The sequence below is a fragment of the Moschus berezovskii genome, chromosome 26 (genome assembly GCF_049115385.1).
Source record: "Moschus berezovskii isolate FMDL1 chromosome 26, NW_MosBer_1.0, whole genome shotgun sequence".
Lineage (NCBI taxonomy): Eukaryota > Metazoa > Chordata > Mammalia > Artiodactyla > Moschidae > Moschus > Moschus berezovskii.
The window spans coordinates 1,515,080-1,536,153 of NC_142485.1; the positions used below are offsets into that span (position 1 = coordinate 1,515,080).

The window sequence follows — 21,074 nt, forward strand, 5'->3', positions numbered from 1 at the left end:
CTCCTTTGTGAGAGAAATATCTGTCAAAATCGGTGAATAAGAAATTTCCACGGGCCACTCTGGCAATGCCCGTGAGTGCCGGAAGCCAGCGAGGGAAATCCTACCCGTGGTAAAGGTCAATTGGGGAAGAGGCCTGACGGGTAAAGGCTAATCAGGACTCGAGGAACCCCCTGGACTTACCTCAACATCTACCCCAAAGAAAACCGGAGTCTGACTGCCTTACTATCTTACGCCTCTTACCAAGTCCTCTAATACTTACGGGGGCTTCCCCCAACCACCTTTCTCTGAAAACATTAATTAAGAGCTGTAGTTTAAAAGTTCTCCTTGGCTTAATAGGAGTGTTCCAATCCAAGCCCCTCTGATAGCTTTCTAACTTGCCTGACAAGTTTGTCCGGGCTCTTACAACTATGAATGTGACTGTTTATAGCCTCCCAGCCATGCAAGGACAGAAAGCCTAATATTCTAAAATACAGGAATCTGTTGAAGAAGTTAAAATCATTAGAATACTACTAAAAAAGATTTCATTGTTGAATCAATGCTTGCTGCAAAGTTTCCATATTTTCTATCTATTGTATCCTTGGAAATATATTAATCACATATAGAGAATATAAGTAGTAGCCTTTGATTTAACCACATCAGATCTTAAGTTAATAAATTCCTTTCTTGTAGCTCACTACACCTGTGCCTTATAGGAATGTAACTTTGTCATGTGTCTAGCCCCTGACTTTAGGAAAATCATCTTAAAAGAATATAAGACTTTTTCTAGCTAACTAACCTTTGTTAGGAGAGAGGGCCATAAACTGTTAGCAGGCCACCTGGCCAGAAGATGATGTAAACCACCCAAAACTTTTGTATATCACGAGACATACAAAAATGAGCTCTGATCCTGATAAGGGTCAAGACTGCTGACCCCGCGTGATTTTGGCGTGACTCTATACCTCTCTTTCTCTATTTTTTCTGTGCACAACTTAGGGTATAAATGCAGCGCTGGAAAATAAAGTTTTGGGGCCTTGCTCACTGAAGCTTGGTCTCCCCGTGTCGTTCTTTCTCTTTTTCCGTCCTTTTCTCTATTCTCCTTTTTCTGGTTGAGATCCTTGGAGCACTGGGCCCTCTGAGTTTACTTATCTGCCTGGCTTCTAAGACCCACTCAAGGAGGTGCCCTGGTGGGGTACCTCCAGTGATTCAAGAGGGCGCCTGCGGCCTACGTAAACAGAGCAAACCCCGTGCTGGGGTTTTATTGGTTTCCTGCGTAAACCAAGGAATCATCAGCCCCTGTCTCTCTCTCTCTGACGCCGACGCCGTTCATCCCGAGGATACCCTGGGCCATATCGAGTCTGGTCCCCGATACGTGAGGACTGAATATGCCTCACCCCCTAAACCCCACCTTCATAGCCTCACCCTGTGGATATACGGGAACACGCATACAATGGACTATGCATACACAATGACATTCCTTGTTTTTATTAGAGAAATATTGAAAGAATTTACTTTTCTTTTAAAAGGGCCAGTAAAATCAGTCACAGTAATGTTCCTACATTAGAATATCGTTTAGCCATAAAATTTAAAAAACAGAAAGATCAATGTATGCTAAATAGAGCAATATGAAAATCAGGGGACATGGTAGGCTTCCACTTCATGTAAAAGTAAGAGGGGTGTATACATATACGCTTCCATAGAGCTTATTTTTCCAGTTTTATTCAGATACTATTGACATATAGCCTAAGTTGAAGACGTACAACATAATGATCTGATGTGTGTTTATGCTGAGAAATGATCGCTACAATAAGTCTAGTTAAAATCTATCACCTCTCATGGTTGCAAGTTTTTCTTTCTGATGAGAACTTTTAGGATGTCCTTTTCCTCAAACTCTTAAATACCCAGTACAGCACTGTTAACTATAGCAACCATGCTGCACATGACACCCCTGGGAAGCTTTTATATCATAACTGGGCCAGCTTCAACCACCCTCCCCTTCTGGAGAAATCAGTCTCCCAGATAAACTAAAGCGAACCAGGGTTGGGGGAGGAGATTTCGTTTTCACTATTTGAAACTCTTTTACAACATTCTATTTCAAAAGTGGTGCATGTATTAGCTTTTCAAAAATTGAAAATATTATATCGTGGGTATAAAAAGATGCCATGGTCTCCCCCAGTTTCTGGTGCTCTATAGACTGCCCCCCAAAAGTTCCAATTATTCTCCAGTAAGAAAGCCTGGCTTGCATCGGGTGCTTTGTGTGGACTCAGGAAGGAGCCGGGGAGCACAGACACTCTGCTCCACCTGGAAGGGAGCAGCCGCTGGGTCAGCGCCCAGAGCCAGGGCCCCGAGTGCGCCTGTGAGCTCTGGTTTGCAGCACTGCACGCTCCATGAGCAAGACTTCCTATCCCCGACCCTTGTGAAGACTTTCTGGAAGGAGCTGGACTATTCCCCAGCTCTCAGCCTGAGGCCCCACCCCCAGGAGGTGGCTTGGCCCTCAAGCTGAAGTGCGCTCTGCTGCTGCGTCGGGTGTGTGTGGCTTGGCCTGTTTTCCCCTGCACCCCGAGGCTGTGATCGGAGCTCTGGCTTTCAGAGGCTGAGCTTTCCCAAGCTCACACCAGTGTGGCCAGACCGCCGGGCCTCTGGGGTCCGCCCAGCCTGCCCACTCACAGCGGCCTCCCCGCTCACCTCTCTGTACTTGGTCTGCAAGCCAGGCTCACTGATCGCCCTTCCAGCCAGGCATCAGGAGAAGTGGGAGAGTCCTGGGGACCGCGGTTGGCAGGCACCCCGCGCTAGTACACCTCGGCTATTTTTAGCAGTTAGAAGGCTGCCTGATAAGTTACCGCATTCTCACTTTACTGATTTGGAAGCTGAGGCTGCCGGCCATTCTTCCAAATCCACGCCACTAAGTCAAGGCTTGGCTTGTGAGCTCTGGGTGGAGAAGGGCACTCGCCAGATGCCTGCATTTACCAAAGCACATGGCCTCTTTCCTCCTGTCTACAAAATGGAGACTTTGACTCCATCTATCAAAGGGCATGTGCCAGAATGGAAGACGCTCTGCCTACAGCAAGCAGGGACAAGCCCGGAGATAAAATCTCCCGATTTGCCTTCAAGATGCTCACCAGTGAAAGTGCAACTGTGTTGAGACTCCCCTGCAGTCGTATTTGAGGCTCGAGGAAAGCAGGAGTAGCTTCTGCTTTGTGGCTCATTTGTCTTCTTGTCTGAAACGCCAGTCGGCCGCAGTCCAGGCCAGATAACCCCTACCGGGGGATAATGTGCTGCCTGGAGCAGACCTACTTACCACACATCATAGAAAAGCAAAACACGCTCTGCTTCGCAATAGTCGTCACACGGTTGGCAGACGAAGCGCTCGGATAAACAGATGGCACTTGACAGGTGAGCGAACTGGCTTTCCCAGGTAAGGGAGGGCAAGGCTTGCAGCTTTCACCCAAGGCCAGCCAGCCAAGCGCGGGCACTTTGGTGGACGCTGCTTTGTCTGTCTGTGCGCCTGTTGTTTTAAGACTATTGATTGTTATGACCGGGATGGGCCAGGAGATGGAAGAACAGTCATTAGCGGCAGCCGCCCTCGTAAGCTGTTACGAGGCTCAGAGCAATACTAATGGACAAACAAGGTCAGTGGGGACACAAGGGGCCAGTTCACCATGTCCCGAGGTGGCCAAGCCTCAGCCAGGCCTTGCTTCCCCTAAACAACAAACAAAGATCATTAGGATAGATGTTCAGGGCAGGCAGACTGCACGCGGAATGAAGAGTGACTTCACCGGCCTGCCCATCATACTTGAGGGCAGAAGGTAAACCACAAAGTGCCCTCTCCGTGGACAGCTGGTGCAGTAAAGGTGATCCATGGCCACTCACACTTGGTCTTCGGGGCGTTTCTTCTTCCCAGTGATGGATGGGAGAGCTGAGTCAGCTCTGCGTTCAGTAGCAGGGACTCTGGGCCAGCAGGCTCGGTGGACCGGCTCATTCCATCCTTATCGTTGTTACAGGCGGCTTCATTTATTGTTCTTGTTTCACAGACAGGGAAGTGGAGGCTCCAGGAAAGCAGGCCACTCGCTCAAGTTCCCTGGGAGGAGCTGGGTCTTGAACGCTGAAGCTAGGCCCTGAACTTGAGTTAGGACGAACCTGAGCTTCTGGGACCACGGGGAACAAGTCATCCCGGCCTGCATGAGACGCCCTTCATTTTGGCACTGCCGAAAGGCCCGCACCCTGAGGACCCCCACTCTTTTGTCTCAGGCAGAAGTAGGGTGCTTGGTCCCCCTGCGTGGAGCTCTAACCAAGGACCATCTGGTATCTGGTGCAGTATAAACAGAGGAACTTAGATTAAGGACACAGGACTGATTTTCCACATCAGCAGGAAGCCATACCTCAGCTGGATGATCACTGAAGACTTCCTACAGAGAACGTGGTCAGGGAACCTGCAGGGCTGACATCTCCCAGGAGCTCGCTGAAAGGCAGGATTCTGGGTCACCCCAGACCTACGGAATCGAGGCCTATTTTCTAATAGGATCCTTGGGAGGTTCATATAAACATTAAATTTTGAGAAGCAGCTTCTAGAATCCTTTCCAGAACCGTACCTCTGTCCCTGACTCAGTGAGCACAGCATGGAGCTCTCTGGGGCGCCAGCTCTACAAGGGGCCCCAAGGGCAGGAGAGGGAGGGCTCGTCCCTTGGGACCATCAGTCTAGAAAGCAGGGGGCAGCACAAAGCCGCTTGCAGTTGGGTGCAGACCTCAGGCCACAGGCAGACTTCCTTCCACGAAAGCAGGGTGTTGAGGGCAGAGGACACAGGCTCTGGACTCAGACTGACCTGGCTTGGGGTTCTGACCCATATGCCCGGGTGACTCAGCCGGCTGGGCACTCCTGGGGTGCAAAGGGCAGTCTGTGAAGCACCTGTCTCGGTGGTTCTCAATCTGCCTGTCCTTCAGAATCAACGGGGGCATTCCAGAAGAAAGACAGGTTCTGGGCCTGCCCCAGAGAAGCAGACATCATCCGACGGCCACAGGGCTGTGACCGGAGCATCGTTCTGGAGTCGCCAGGGGCTCCTCGGTGCAGCCAGCACCCAGACCCCCGGGCGGCCTCTGAGGATGGCAGTGAGGTGCCAATGAAGTAACTCACGCCAGCGTCTGGCACCAAAGCAGGCATCCGTGCTCCTGGAAGTTCCCTCCTCGGTCAGCAGGGCACTGCTCACCATGAACAGGGGCTGAGGCATTCCCCAAGGACACCAAGAGCTCCGAAGAGTCCACTGCTTGGGACTCTCACGGTGATGTCCTTACTCATTAAGCATTTTATTATATTTTATGTTGTTATTTATTTTGGCTGCACCACACAGCTTATGAAATATCAGTTCCCCGACCAGGGACTGAACCTGGGCTATGGTAGTAGAAGCCCAGAATCCTGACCACCAGGCCACCAGGGGCTCCCTTATTAAGCATTTCCTTTTAATTTTTGGCCAGGCCACGCATGCAGCATGCAGAAGCTTGGTTTCCCTGTGCTCAGTTGCTTCAGTCACGACCCCATGCACTGTAGTCCGCCAGGCTCTTCTGTCCCTGGAATTCTCCAGGCAAGAATACGGAAGTGGGTTAGCATTTCCTTCTCCAGGGGATCTTCCCATCCCAGGGATCAAACTCTTATCTCCTGCATCTCCTGCATTGCAGGCAGATTCTTTACCCCTGAGCCACAGGGAAGCCCTACCAGGGATCAAACCTGTGTCTCCCACATTGGGAGTGGGGAGTCTTAACCACTGACCCATCAGTCCCATGAAGCATTTTAAAGTTAGGAAAAGCCAGGCAACAGTGCCAAAAAAAGAACTAATTTGCCAGAAGGTTAGTATTCAGGATCTTAGCAACATTCTTTTTTTTTTTTTTAAGGAAAAAGAACACGTTTTAAGCCATCTAATTCTAACGCACCATTTAACTGATAGAGCTTCCTTAGGACATGGCTCCCAAGAATCCCCACAGATGTAAGATACAGCCCATGCTTCCTGGGGCTGCGAACAGAAACACGTGTGGTGACCATGTGGCTGCCGGGCTGGGCATCACGAGGCCACACTCCCTGCCAGTTACCCTCACGTGACCAACAAATGTTATAAAGGGCCGCGAGTCTTCAAGAGCCAGCTTTGAGAGCGATGCTAACAGTCCAAACAAGAGGGGAGAATGCTGGGCCTTCCTCTTCTTTTTTTCTAATAGCATAGCCAGTCAGCCCAAGAAAGCCGTGTTTAAAAGTCAAGCAACACAGGGAAGGATAGAAAAAAAAAATCGATACCAAATCCTTCTTCCCGTCCCAAGCAACTATTAATAAACTCCCTCAGCTTTCAATGTGTCTGTCCCCATTAGAGTCTCGGGCAGGAAAGAACACGGGCATGGAGCCCTAATAGAGATTTCCTGGCCTGCTCATCTCTTTCCTGCCTCTGCTCCTAACATTTCCCTTTGTTACATCAGAACATAACGGCAAACAGCAGATCAGCAGTGGCCCGGGTGGCATCTCACCTCCAGAGGATCAGCGGCGGCCTGAGGGGCAACCACCTGCCCCCTTTCTCAGCCACCCCAGATACTCCTAGGGGTGCTAAGTGGCATCACTCAGCATGTATTTCCAAACTGTTATTTCTTCAAAATCCACTCTTATCTTCCTCTAATTTTATTTATCTATTTATTTCTTGCTGTGCTGGGCCTTCCTTGTAACGCGGGCTTCTCGGTGCAGAGCAGGGCTTTCAGCAGCTGCAGCCCGCTGTCTCTGGTTGGGATCCCCAGCTGTGGCACAGGGGCTTAGCTGCTTCATGGCATGCAGGATCTTCTCGGGTCAGGGGTCACCGGCAGGCAGACTGTTTACCACTGAGCTGCCAGGGAAGCCCCCACTCTTATCTTTGTGATGCATCTGTCTTTCGCGCCGTCATGCCAGGGCCCGCTCATATGGTGCTTTGCAGATGATGAAGTTTATTTCAACATTGGATTGGATCTCTCTGTCAGATGGAGCCTTTAACCCACTGTATAGAGGGGAAAATTGAGGCAGAGAGAGATCCACTACTCTGTCCAATGCTACACTAGCCGAAAGTGACAAAAGAGGAACTTGAATGCAGAGGATTGGTGAGGAGTTGCTGAACGCCCTTCACCTATTTTCCCTTCCCTCCTACCTGCAGCTTCCCCAAGGAACATCGCACGGATACCTGAGATATCTTTGCAGAGACAAGAGAAATGGAGACACAAATGCGGAGAAGACAAGTGTAGCTGTCAAGGGGGAAAGAGGGAGGAGCAGGGGGAGGACGAGGAGACGGGCCTGACGTCCGTGCACTATTGATCCTGTGTATGAGTGTACAGTGTATCAGTGTGTGTACAGAGTCCACGGCGCGAGGAGCCGGACACTGCTGAGGGACTAACACTTTCACTTCCACTTTTTCATAAAATAGATAACAGGCACCTACTGTATACCACAGGGAACTCGATTCAGTGCTCTGTACGGACCTGGATGGGAAGGAAACCCATAAAAAGAGGGGATACATGTATACACACAGCTGGTTCACCTTGCCAAACAACAGAAACGAGCACAGCATTGTAAAGCAACTACATTCCTGTGCAGAGAACAAATAAAGTGCTTCTCATATTCTCCCTCCGGGTCCCTGGCCAGTCTGCTCTGAGATCCCTCTCAAGCTCTCCCAGGGCCGCCCAGATGCGGACTGGGAGGGACTCGGTACACAGGCGGCCTTGCCTGCTGGCCTCCGGGCTCCACCGACGAGAAAAGGCAGAAAAGGCAGTGAGCGCGTTCAGTCGTGTACGACTCTGCGTGACCCCAGAGACTGCGGCCCGCCAGGCTCCCCGCCCATGGGGTTCTCCAGGCAAGCATCCTGGCCTGGGCTGCCATGTCCTTCTCCAGGGGCTCTTCCCGACCAGGGTTGGAACCCGGGCTCCCACTTTGCCCTCTGAGCCCCCAGTGAGAGGTGGAGGCGATGCTCGGGAGTGGTCAGGACACCCCCATCTCTGCGCCTGAGGCTGAATCCCACGTCCCCAGGGTCTCACTTCAGCCCGCCACGATTCCAGCCCGGAGCAGGAGCCCGGAGTCCTGGCCTCCAGGCCCCTCTCCCTCTCCGCATCTCACAGCCCCCGCTTCCCATGGTCACTAAGCCCTGGGCGCCTCCCGCCTCCTGGAAGGGCTTCTCAGCTGCTCCACCCTCAGAACAAACGATCGGCACTAAAGTCCTTGGTGCACTAGCTGGCACGGTTCCTGGTTCTGGTTTGACCCTAAAAGATTTCACCAGTTTTTTCAAGTTTCGCACATTCGTACAGAGGGTTGGACATAGAGGGAAAAAGCAAGAAAGAGTCAAATTTTACTGACAACGGATCAGCACAGACTTCCTGGGGCCTGGCACTTCTATATGCCTGTATATTTTAGTCCTCAAAATGGAACTGTAGGAAACATACGAGCATTGCTCTCCGTTCACACACACACACAAAGTAACAAACCGGATACCGAAATGTGAGGTGAGTTGCTCAAGAATACAGACAGCAAGTGGAACAGCTGAAATTCTAACGTGGGTCCTTTTTGCTTCTTTATCAGTTGTGGGAAATGACCAGGTTGGGACTCCATCTTGATCGAACACTGGAGATAATGTTGTAAATATCAAAGTGTGTAGCACAAATGACTTGTATCATTTCTGCAAGCCTTGAGTTAACCTGTGCGACAGCAGATATGTTTAACACATAACACAAGTGTCAACATGCAGCAATACTTGGGAAACAAACGCTGCAGCAGCAGAGTCTGCGTCCTGCCAGAAGTCAACTCATGCCTCTCAGGTGATTTTTTCTGATTATTTGATGTAAAAAAAAAAAAAAAGCAAAGTAAATAAAAGTGTGAATTAAATTCAGATTTCTGCTATTGTGATTCCACAAAGTCAAAACACAAATATATCTTAGACCGCAATCATTTGTATTCATATCTTTAGCAATTAGCTGGAACATTCACTCTAGCATTATTATTATAAATAGTCTTCCATTCATAAAAACATCTCTCCATGCTCTGCTGTAAAGAAAAAAGGACATTGAAATCGGCTCCAAAGCCCTGCATCGGAGTCTTGGCCTTGACACGTGTGACCTTGAGAGAGTTGTTTCCGCCATCTGAGGCTCAGATGCCTCATCTAAAAACAGGAATAATTGTATTTTGTCTACCTCCTGCAATGGGTCATTTTGAGGATAAAAAAAGCATAATGTAGATGCATGTTAAAAAATACAAATTTCTCTACAAGGCTCCTGTTTATTAAAGCACGTTTACATTCACTGTTGTGTTTTTATCCTGAGAGCAATCTGCCACAAGTGGGTTCCTTCATCAGCAAAACGCACGAGTATGAAAAAGGTTTTAAGTGTGAAGAACAATTTTATGAAAGCCTTGCAAACAGCAGGTGGATTACCTCCACTTTGCCCAGCCTTAACAAATGGCAATTTTCAAAACTGGAGGCCCCCCCGGGCACTTCTGGTTACCTGTGCATGAGGAGGTTCCCTGCCTGTCCCAGTCCCAAGGCCAGAGGATGCCAACAGCTGGGCGTCATCTGTCAGATGCAGCTGAGAGCTGATGCCGTGACCAGGTGGACTGGCAGCAGAACAATCCTATCATCTCATCCGAAGACTTCACACGCTCTTCCAACATATTCCAACATTAGCCTCAATATCCTGTAGCTCTGTCCCTCCCCTTTTTACACTGCAGAGTCCCAAGAAGAAAGAAGCAAACAAAAAGAGGTTGTGGAATTCATACATTTATTTAAAGATCCAATTTCTAAGGACGGGTCCTGGCTTTGACATATTGAAAAAAAGCAGCTACCATTTCAGAAGCAGAGAGGTGCGTTTCTCTTGTCAACACACAGACACCAGCTCCACTAGGGAACACTGGCCTTCTGGATCTGCTGAAGAAGTGGATTCCCTCCCTCTCTGATCTCCAACAGCCGGTCCATCTTGCAATCCCAAGGCCTGACCCTGGCCTGGCCACGGTCCACACCTCCCTCTGCCACCCTGGTACTCAGGGTGGAACCCAGACTGCTGCTGCCGGCTCCCCTGTGACCTTGGCCAGGTAACTTTCCTCCTTCCTCCCGACTTTACAGAAACGGGATTATTGCAACTGGGCAAAAGAGATGCAGAAACTTGAAGGTTCAGAAGAAGAGGCTCAGTGCCCGCCATCCAGCACTCTGACGCAGGTTCATGTGCGTTCCAGGCGTCAGGATCCAGAGGGCTTCCTGGAAAAGCCTGCAGTTTTAAAGGCTGTGCAAGCCTGGAGTTCACATTCAAAGGAGGCCGACTTCCAGCTGCTTTGTTAAGGATTTTGACGCTGCAACAGAGCAAAGCGTCTTCCTATTTTCAACCCTAGCAATTTGGTTCAAACATGATCTCAACCACTTTAGGCTTTGATATTTCCAGTCATCTCTTTCACTGTATTTTCTCTTAATGCCACCAATCAAGTGTGAAATTCTGTTGCAAAACTAATCTTTGTGGGAAATGATATGTAATGACTTCTTTAAAGACAGACACACACAGAGAAAGGGCAGCAACTATGGCCTCTGTTGTTTTTCGACGTTTCTCACAGTGTAATCGAAACAGCTCTTTCTCAAGGTCAAAGTCAAAATAGTTTTCTGCTTATACAAACATCGCTCTTTCTTAACCAGGAGAGGCTGCAAAAATTATCCTTATGACTTGACTTTAAAAACCTCTAAGGTATATAATGGTTGATAAACTTGAAAGCCAGCTGTGCTCAAAATATAGTTTCATACCCATTAAATAAATTCTTAAAGTTTTGCCTGGCAAAGAATGTGAAAAGATTTAGGAAGCTACAAAAGATGTGAATGAGAAATAAATGCAGGAGTATTTATATAACAAGGCACTATTTGACAATCCAGTGTTACAGACACACCCCACATACACACCACACACACACACACACATACATACACACATCACACACACACACACACCACACACACATAGTCACACACATGCCCCCACACACACATACACACACTCACCACCACCACCACCCCCAAACACACACACACACACACACACACACTAGCCAACTCATCTGGTGGTGTCACGGGAGGTTTCAGTCAAAAGCAGCTGTGACCAAATACTCTGCAGTGGAAGTCAGAAACCACTAATTTAAATTTTTCATTTGTTCTTGGAACAATCATGCCACCCACAAAAGGGTGACTTTGCGAGTTGTCATTATCTCATGAATTTGGAACACATCCCTTAAATAAACCCATCTCATCTCCATATAATTACAGCCACTAAAGGTTCTAAAAAGCAGAGAAAACCTTAGCTCAAAATGTAAAGGTCCTAATAAAGAACCCACGTTACTGACATCCTGATCATGTCCTGATCATGCTTGAAATTTAGTTCCTGGAAATGAGAAAGCCATATGACTCCGGAAGAGAAGAAACTCAACTCTCAGGTGAGCTACTATTCCCCTGCCACATTCTCCACCCCTGTTATGCAGTAATTGATTGCATGTCATTTAGAAGCATTTGTAATAACACACAGTGGTAATGACTTCAAACTTTAAAAAGGGTAACCTGGACTCACGAATTCCCTCCTGAATTATCCTCTCCCCTGGAAGCCTAGGAAAACAGAAACTTGTCCAGTGTGCTTGAGTGACTCAGGTGGACCTAATCCCCAGAACAGATCACTCAGTACAAGCTAATTAGGATGAGTTAAATGTTTCCACTGGAGACACACCGAAAGAGGGACACTCTTCTCTGCTGCCTGCTGTTTTCTGCTCATTTCCTTCCTCATAACCTTGCCGCTTAACTGTTTTTCTAACATACTGCTCTGGAGGTGAAACTTGATGGCCTAACCGCAACCAAAAGTGTCGATGCTGACTACAGAATGTTCTAAACATTCCAGGGGAAACCCGGGGTCCTTCCCACGACAGTGTACCGACGTGTCTATCATAGGCAGGGAAACAGGCTTCTGGTCTAGAATTTTCCTGCGAGATTTTTTTTCTAGCTGTTATATTGAAAGCTTCCTCCATCAAATGTTTCTTATTATGAGAGGCACAACACTCAGGTCTTTTTCTTGTTTTTCTAAAGCATTTGAAGGGAGACAGCTGATTCATAATTAATACCTCTGCTGAACCTGAATGGCTGGTTCGCACTTTCTAAACTTTGCCCACCCTTTCTGTCTGGGTTTAATGACCATGCCACCAATAACAGCATTCAGAGTGAGCTCTACTATTTGCCTCTGAGTTCTGCTCACTTGCTGAAGGTGCATCCTTTCTTGTTTTCGCGGCAGGGTCCTCAGTGAGTAAGCCCCCGGGCCCTGCCTGGCGGTGACCTCCCCGGGGTCTTCGTCTGGTTGACCTCCGGCCACATGGAGTCTGTCTCCTCGGCGTCAGCAGTCCCCCGCTTTCTCTGCGGATGGCAAAGCCTTGGGACACGACACCTCTCTGGCCAACTGGGGACAACTCGGGAGGCTGGCAGGCCGGGCGGCCGCGGAGAAGAGCGCGGGGCGGATGGAAAAGGGGCGATGATGAGTCAGACCTGCAGCCGCGGGGCGGGCGGACGGCCTCCGCCTCCTGCAGACGCGCTGCCGCCCCGACCTCACTGTCACCTGTCGACACAGGACGGGCCTGCAGAACCCACAACGCCCCCGGCCTCCGCCCTTGTCTGGGGGAGCCTCTCAGCTGCTGCTTTTATTTCTGGATCAGCTATTTATTTTTCTAATTAATTCACTGTCGTTAGGTCTCATTTGCAAACTGAGGATCAATTACAATTCTAACGTTTTTTAATCTGTCCATACAGCTTGTGGGATCTTAGTTCCCTGCCCGGGGATGGAACCCGTGTCCTCGGCAGGCAAAGTGCCTGACCACTGGACCACCAGGGAATCCCCTATTTCGGGATCAGATATTAATGGCTCTTCACCCTGGGCGCAGGTCACTTTTAAGTATGTCAAATACTCCTGGGAGTGAGGAGGGTAACTTCAGAAGTCTTCCTGATTTTTCTCCTGCTTTTACAGTAAATCCCAACCCGCTGGCTGACTGGGAATTTTCCTCCCTCCTTTCTTGTGGGTGAACCTGATTCTTAACTCCAAGTAATGAATGCAAGATCGATAGACTAAGCAACAAAAGTATCCACGGTGACTGAACAGCAAACTCTTAAATCACAGCACGGTGAGTGCAAACGCACAATTATTGAAAACACAGCACTAAAATTTCAATAGGAGATAAGAGTGAGGCTTAAGTCATTAAAAGGATCCATTAGTCTCGGGAGTCTGAGACACACTCAAAACATGAGCTATTCTGGAGAACTGGAAATAGCACAGATTCCACCAACGTGCACACACGCAGCTGACTCCAACTGAGAAAGACAGGGCCCGGGTGTCCAGCCCCTGAGGGCAAGGGGGTCTCCAGAGGGACAGAGGGTGGGCCAGTGTGTCCAGGCGATGAGTCCTCCGTCATATCTGAAAGGGGGTGGCAGGGGAGCACCACTGACGAATCAGCTGGTTTACATGGCAAGTAGATATCCTGCCTGCGTATCAGTCCCCGGGTGTTTCAGCATCACCCTGCTCTTGGTCACTCCCTGCTGGGGACACAAGAAAAGACTTCTGACACCGCCACCCCACTGCCACGAATCGCCAGGAAGGCCCGGGAGTGCAGCCCGGCTTCCCCTCTGTCCCTGCCCTCCCCGACTTGATAAACACTTGGCAGCTGAAATGGGAAGAAGACAGTCATGGGCAGCCAAATGGCAAAGTGAAGGCACTGTTTTGAAAAAATGCCCTGAAATAGCTGCGTACACATAAATGCACATGTGTGCCTGCATGCATACATTCATACTCTTAGGGAGGTGCACCGTTAAAATGCTATTGAATCTTAACACGCCTGGCTTGCACTGTCAATTCTGGCCCGAGATAATGGACCACACAAGTCATGACAGACATGTGTGCGCCCCAAGTTCCGGATGTCACACAGCTTGAGAGAGGGGGTGCACAGCAGAACCTGGAAGAAACAGCATTCCTAAATACACAGGATTTTCTCCGAGAAAAGAAAAACATATCTCATGCAGGGATTATGGTAAGCCCGAACCGTGCTGATGACACAGAGAACAACCTTAGCCTTGCCTTTAAAAGAATACCATTTCATCTCAAGCAGGACATCACATCTCAGGGTGAGCTATTATAAACTTGCATTGCACAGTGAAACTAATTGCCCTGTGAATCACCCTGCTTTACAAGACGGCTGCACGATCATGCAGTTAACAATACGAGCTAGCCCAGTGAATATTTCTCCAAGAGACACAGGCAAATCCAATCTAGCCCAGATGGCCTTTGGACCACTACTTTGAGACCACACTGCTGCTCCGGATAACGCTACATCCTTACCACAATCACCTCAGGTGTTGCTGCAAGAGGCGGAAAACTTTAATATTATAACCTTACTTTCCATCCCTCAAATATCACTACCGGTGATAAAATGTTATTTTATTCAAAAGACAGGTTGTCTTTACAAGCTTTTGCAGGTATCAAAAACATATTCACGGTAAGCACTTGCTATTTTATGAACTGCCAATAAAGACGCTTACCACCTCTCTTACTATCACAGCCTGGAGCATTAACTCTGGGTTCTGCTTAAACCAGGCTATGCAGTGAGCCTTTCCTTCAAATCAGTGTTAGTTATTTTTAAGCCGTCTTTTCGAATATGACACAAATTATAGGGAAATCAAAACTGCGATCAAGACAATTAAAAGAGAGGTCAGCTTTTGCATACTTTGGCAAATGTTTCAAAGGCTCAAGCAAACAACCTAAGTACATACCGAAATAAACACCCAAGAAACTAACACTGCTCCAACGCAAGTTAATCCAAATACCTCTTTAACTGAAAAATGACCCTAGCTTTATTATTTGAAGCAAGTCAACCAATCACCCGGAGCATCCGCACCTTGAAATACTCCCTCCCCGGCCCCTTAGCGGCTCTCACAGATCTGTTAATATCGGATAGATGCCCTTCGCTGCTGACGCGGGATGGCACTTACAGAAGGAAAGCATAGCTCCGGGAGGAGGACAGGGCGTCCGTCTAACCCTGGGCTTGCAGTTCAGGGCAGGGCTCCGCCGTCCCCGCGGCCGTCAGGCGCCGCGTTCCGGTGCAAACGCTCGGCTCCCAGCCCACTGACATCGCTCCCCGGCGAGCCCGGCTCTAAGTCAGCCAGAACATGCTCTCCCGAAAGGCAGGCGGCTCCGGGGAGACCAAGGGAGATTTCCAGCGCGGCACGCAACTCAACTGCACACACATTTAAGGGCTCCGAGCCTTCCAGAGGTTCAGAAGACTATACATTCCGTGCCAGGCGCCGGAGCTCGGTGGAAAACCGGTAACGGGGAGAAAGGCTGTCGTGAGCGGCTCGGGCAGCGCCACCCTGGGCTGTCCTCCCCGGAACCCGGGCACGCCGACACGCCTCTGAGCCGCGGGCACGGCCGGCCTCCCGGAGCATCCGCAGGACCAACTTCGCCCGGCACCCCAGCAAGTTCGCCCCGGACTTTCCCACGCCGCCCCCCGCCCGCCCCGCCGGGCCCCCGCCCCGCGCACACGCGGCGGCTGGAGTGGGGCCCCGCGCCCGGCTCTCCTCCCGTCCAACTTCGAGTCCCCGCGCCCCGCGCGCGGCACAGCGGCGCCCCCCAGGGCCCGCCGGCGGGGGTCACCGGGACGGATCCCGGGGCTTCCCGCGCGGGGCCCCCCAGAAGGGCGCCAGGGGAGCGCGCACTCACCGAGATACATGCTGCGTCTCCCGGCGCCCGGCCGGAGCCCCGGCGGCGCGCGGGGCCTGGGCGCTCAGGCCGCCGCCTCCCCCGCGGCCCGCGGTCCCCGCCGCCCGCGGGCTCCGCCTCGCGGTGTCCCCGCCGCGCCCGTGACATCAGGGCCCGGAGCGCGGCGGGCGGCCGCCCCCACCCCGCCCCGGCCCGCGCCCGCGCCCGCGCCGCCCGGCCCGGCTGCAGCCCCGGGGGCGCGCGGGGGGCTCGCCCAGCGCTAGGACGGGCCCCGCGGCCGCGGAGGCGCGCGCGGGGGACCCCGCCGGGGCGGGGGGACCGGGGGCGAGGCCGGCCCCTCACGCGCGATGCCACCCCGCGCGCCGCCCTCCCGCGGGAAAGGCAGCGCCCTCGCCGCAGCCAGCCGCCCCTCCCGAGCCGAACGCGGAGGGGAGGGATCGCGCCCCGCGCCTGCACCCCTGCGGCGGGGCTTCGGGGTGGGCTGCGGGCACTGACGTTCACCCTGAAGACTCGAGGGGCCACGGCGAGGGTGATAGAGGTCTCCACGGAGAGGTGAACCCCAGCATCAGGAGAAGAGTTCCCTTTATTTCTTGAGTATGTGTTGAGCTAGGTTGATAGAGAAACGTACGGGAAAATAACTGGTGATAAAAGTCACCTGGCACTTTCAGATCACATTTGCTGTGTCTCCCTGAGCGGCTACCAGAAGGGCACTGAGGCTGAAATGGTCCTTCACCCCTAAAAGGGACAGACATTTCAGCCTGAAAAATAACCAAGATTGTGGCATAATTCAACTCGGGTCACCAGTGTAACACACACATGCACACACACGCTCTCCCGTTAAATCTGAGACGAACAGTCAAGAGAGGCAAAGCTTAGCAAAGCCTCTGGCTCCTCCGATGGTCTAATGAATTGCAGTCCTTATCTTACATAAAAAAAGGATGTTCGAAAGAAATCCCTGAACGGTGTACTGATTAATACTTAAACGCTCTTCAGAGAAAATAAACCCGTAAAGGAAGTTCAGCTTCATAAGCACTCATCTCTTTGAGACCCAACTTACCTACTGGACCATTTAAACGTAATCATTTTCACAAAAATCCATTAAGCTAAGAATCGAAGATATTATTGATAAGCCATAATGGAAACGAATGAAAAAAAAGAAAACGCAAAGAAAAAAAAAAAACTGAAGATAAAGAACGGTGGTAGCCTCGGGAAGAAAACACCTGATATGTTTTAAAGGTGTTTCATCAGCCATGGTAGAGGGTATTTCTACACTGTGATGCTAAAATACTCCATGCTCTTTCCTTGCACAGTTCTGTATCGGTAGGTGGATTTAATGCATATTGAAATTAGGAGGGGCTGAAGCTCCTAAGAGCTTGCTCTGCAATCTGACAATGGAGTTGGTGAATGCAAATAGGTTATAATACATAAATCAGAGACGTTAGAGTGAGTCTCAGCATAAATCTGCTGGTGCTCTTTTAGAAGTATTCATTTAAAGCAATTTGGAGGAAGAAACTGTCAATAGTAAAGAATATTTACTTTTCCTTCTCCTATTTTTAATTTAAAACTAAAAAGAATGCTACAAGAAATTCCTGAGGAAAACATAAGTGTTTTTCCTTTTGGACAGATGGAAGGCATCCAAAAGTACAATTAATGGCCTTTCCCTTAAGCAGGAGAACCATCTGTGGTCGAGCTTCTTCATGAAGCTCGGCGGCTGTCCTAACGGCCCACGGGCGCTAGGGGGCGCAGAGGGGTAACGTTCGCGTTCTTGGTCCTTGACTTTCTGTAGGTAGAAGGTGTGAGTTCAGAGTTGCCTTTAAAGCAGGAGATTTAAGACAGCAAAGGGCTGTTTTTAATCATTAACAACACTCTTGAATTTGCATGGCATTCTGCAGTCACAAGGTCTTTTCACTTATGTCATCTTTCTTACTAACAAGCTGAGATCTCAAAAGGTGTCTATTATAATCACGATTACAGAGACAGCTAGGCAACTTTCTCAGTGACATCAGTACCTGTCCGAACAGAAGAGTTGTCTTGCTATTTGTATGCTGAATTTATGTCCGAGTCCCTAGCAGAGCTCTTTATTCAAATATATAAATTCTAAATTTCCCATTTATAATGACTCACGTAAAGGCCTTCTCCAATCACGTTACGTCACTGCCTGTTTCAGAAAAATGTATGCATCTGTCATCGTGCTGTGAAAATAGAGGCAGCAAGTATTCGGTACTGGAACATTCCAGCCTCTGCAGGGTCGTCGAGAGCGGCGTGTAGCCTCTGAAAGATATGGCATCCGGGAGCAGCTGAATGCTACATTCATACAGTGGAATTCTGTTCAAAAAAAGGAGGGTGTCTGCTTTATTTAAACATGCATGCCCCACCCTCCTGCATTTCAGGATTATCTGGAATGTCAAGACCTCAGAGTGGCTTATTTCTGGATGGAAAACAAGTGACTTTTATTTTCATTGTACACTTATTAATGTTTCTTTTGTGAGTTTGTGTGTATAGATTATAAAAAAAAAAAAATGTGACTGTTTTTATTTGGAAACAAAATGACATCTAAATAAAGGCCCCGGCTGAGGCTGGCTGGATGTGGGGTCGTGTGCCTCCCAGCTGCGGCAGGGAGCCGGCCCGTGGCTCCCAGGGGGGTCCGCACTCACGTCTCTGGGGGCATCTGAGGAGCCAGAGGTTCCCAGCAGGAACTAGGTCGCTGCCTCCCAGGTAGAAACACACCGCTCACCGGTAAGACAAAAGACGCCCTGAGACCAGTCGCGCACTGGGAGTGGAAGCCTTCTGGGAAGAGGTGGATTTTCTCTCTGCTCAGACGTCCAGGGAGCTGCCCGCCAGCGGGTCCCCTCCGAGCCTTGCTGCAGGGTTTGCGTGCGTTCAGCCCCGGGCCTTCCTCACCGCCTCGCTCCCCTCTGAGTCTCCGAAGCGCTTCTCCCCATCGGCCGCTACTGTGGGCGTCTGTTTACTCTGATCTCTCTTCACCAGAAAGCCGTCTACACGAGGGCGTTTGGTCGGGGCTCACTGCTGTCTCCACCGTCCTCCCAGGGGAACGTGGCTCTCGTTGCTCCTCAGTGAACGTTTGGGAATGAAGGAACGAAGGCGTGAGTGCACCCCTGTGGCGTGTCAGGCTTCATGCTTCTCCACGTGCCTGCGGTCATCTCTGAGGCTGATGGTGTTTGGTGCAAAGCAACTACACAAGCTGAGCATGTCTGTACCAGCGGCAGGGCTCCCCAGTGGCTCAGGGGTAAAGAATCCCCCTGCAGTGCTGGAGACGCAGGAGACACGGATTGGACCCCTGGGTGGGGAAGTTCCCCTGGAGGAGGGCATGGCCACCCCCTCCAGGCTTCCTGCCTGGAGAACCGCATGGACAGAGGAGCCTGGCGGGCCACGGTCCACGGGGCTGCAGAGTCGGACACGACTGAGCGACTGAGCACCCATACTTCGCAGCAGCTGCTCTTAAATTCCACGCGATACAGACGCCAGGAGGTCCTGCAGACCACAGTCTGTGGGCTGTGCTTGTCAAGTTCCCAATGCTGAATGCCGCAGCCATTCAGCGCCGGCTTCGCAGAGCTGGTGGAGTCTTCCACTGTCTTCCCCGGAGCCTTAGTATGTCCACTTCCATCTCTTATTTATACCACAGCAAGGAAATTTCATCCAGTGTTCCTTATTCCAGGCTTGCCCTGTCCAAACCATTCTCCATAATTGATCCATTTTTATCTTTCTCAATGAATGTGATCAAGTCACCGCCTGCTCCAGACTGCTGACCGTCTATTTCAGCTCCCCGGGCACGTAGACCCTTTCACAACCAGCGCCGGCAACAACTCCATTGTGAACGCTTTCCCCTCCGCAAGTTTCACTCCAGCCCATCCCATCTAGAGGTCCCCTGAAGACTTTATTCCTCTTTCCTCCTCTCTTTACCTAACAGCTCCTATTCAACCTCTGTGTCTCTGGGTAAGGATTATTTCTGCTGAGAACCTTTCATATCCTCAAGACTGAATAAGGTACTGATACTTCTCTATGCAGCATATTACCGAGTTCCTGCGTTAGCACTTCAACAGTGTGGGAATTCCCCCTTACTTCTCCATCTCCTAAGTGAAAGGGGGTGATCTTCTTTATTTTAATCTCCAAGACCTAGTACAGATCAGCATTTAATGAATGAATTCATTATTTATCTGTTCATTCATTCCGTATTTATTGAATGAAGTCAGTATCTTTTGAAGGTCCACGTCACGCCATATGTTTCACTAGACCATAGATAAAGAGCACTAAGAAAGTGCACAGGACCATAGGGACGTGCCTGAGGGTTACAAAAAAGAGCAGAGACACCTGCTCGAGCAGAAGGAGGTATAGGAGGATGCTAACAGCTGAAGTCAAACAGATCACAGGGAACCTAATTCAGCAGGACTTTGGTAGGCCATATCACAGGGGTTTAGACTTTTATTTGGACTTATATAGAATGCCTTTGGAGCAACATAATTTGACATATTTTAACAGGTTCACTATGGCTCCTGTATGGGGAATAGATAAAAGGGAGCAAAGGAAAATTTAGGACGACTTTGTAATAATATAGAAAGAAATGGTGATCTGGAGTGGACAGAAGCAGCGGAGAAGGTAAACAGTGACTTGAATCTGTACATATGACAAAGTGGGTCAGCAGGATTTCTTGATGAGTTGGGAAAGTGATGGAAAAGAAAAAAAAAAAAAGTAAAAAAGTAACAGATTACTTGAAATTTGGGGCCTGAGCAATTGGAAGATGAAATTTCCTCTAGCTGGTAAGAAGACTGTGGAGAAACAGGTTTGGCTGGGGATTAGAAGGTAGGGATTGTGGAGCACATTTAATTTGAGGCCTCTTATGTAATCAAGTGGAAATGTTCCCTGGAAGTTTGGCTTATGTGACTCTGGAGTTCAGGGGCGATGCCTGAACTTCAAATTTAAATTCGTCATTTGTATCATTTGTTCAGATTCCACCTATGAGTGATGTCATATGAGCTTTGTCTTTTTATGTCTGAATTCCTTCATTTAGTGCGATAATCTCTAGGTCCATTCATGCCTCTAGAGATGGCATCAATCACTCGTTTTAGTGGCTAATATTCTGTCTTGCATGTACTCCACATGCCTGCCTGCCCCTCTGTCAGCAGACACCAAGGTTGCTTCCGTGGCTTGGCTACTGCACGTGGTGCTGCAGTGAGCATCGGGGGGTACATATCTTCAGATCATGACTTTCTCTGGACGTGTGCCCAGGAGTGGGGCTGCCAGACCATATGGTGGCTCTATTCTTAGCTTTTGAAGGAACCTCCATACTGTTCTCTGTACTGGCTGCCCCCGTCCACGTTCCCACCAGCACTTTAGGAGGGTGCCTCTTT

General features: G+C 49.9%; 1 protein-coding gene across 2 annotated transcripts in view; it reads right to left on the bottom strand.

Moving 5' to 3' along the window:
- Positions 1-15,820, bottom strand: part of ZNF385D (zinc finger protein 385D) — a 350,361-nt gene extending 334,541 nt beyond the window's left edge. Inside the window, exon 1 of one of the 2 annotated variants that reach the window (XM_055416769.2) lies at positions 15,709-15,820. In XM_055416769.2, coding sequence (XP_055272744.2) covers positions 15,709-15,718 — 10 coding nt within the window. In that variant the 5' untranslated portion in view covers positions 15,719-15,820. Of the gene's footprint in view, positions 1-14,981; positions 15,349-15,708 lie in introns of those variants that run through there. The other variant, XM_088832539.1, reaches the window with a different exon arrangement.
- Between the last annotated feature and the right edge of the window lie 5,254 nt (positions 15,821-21,074).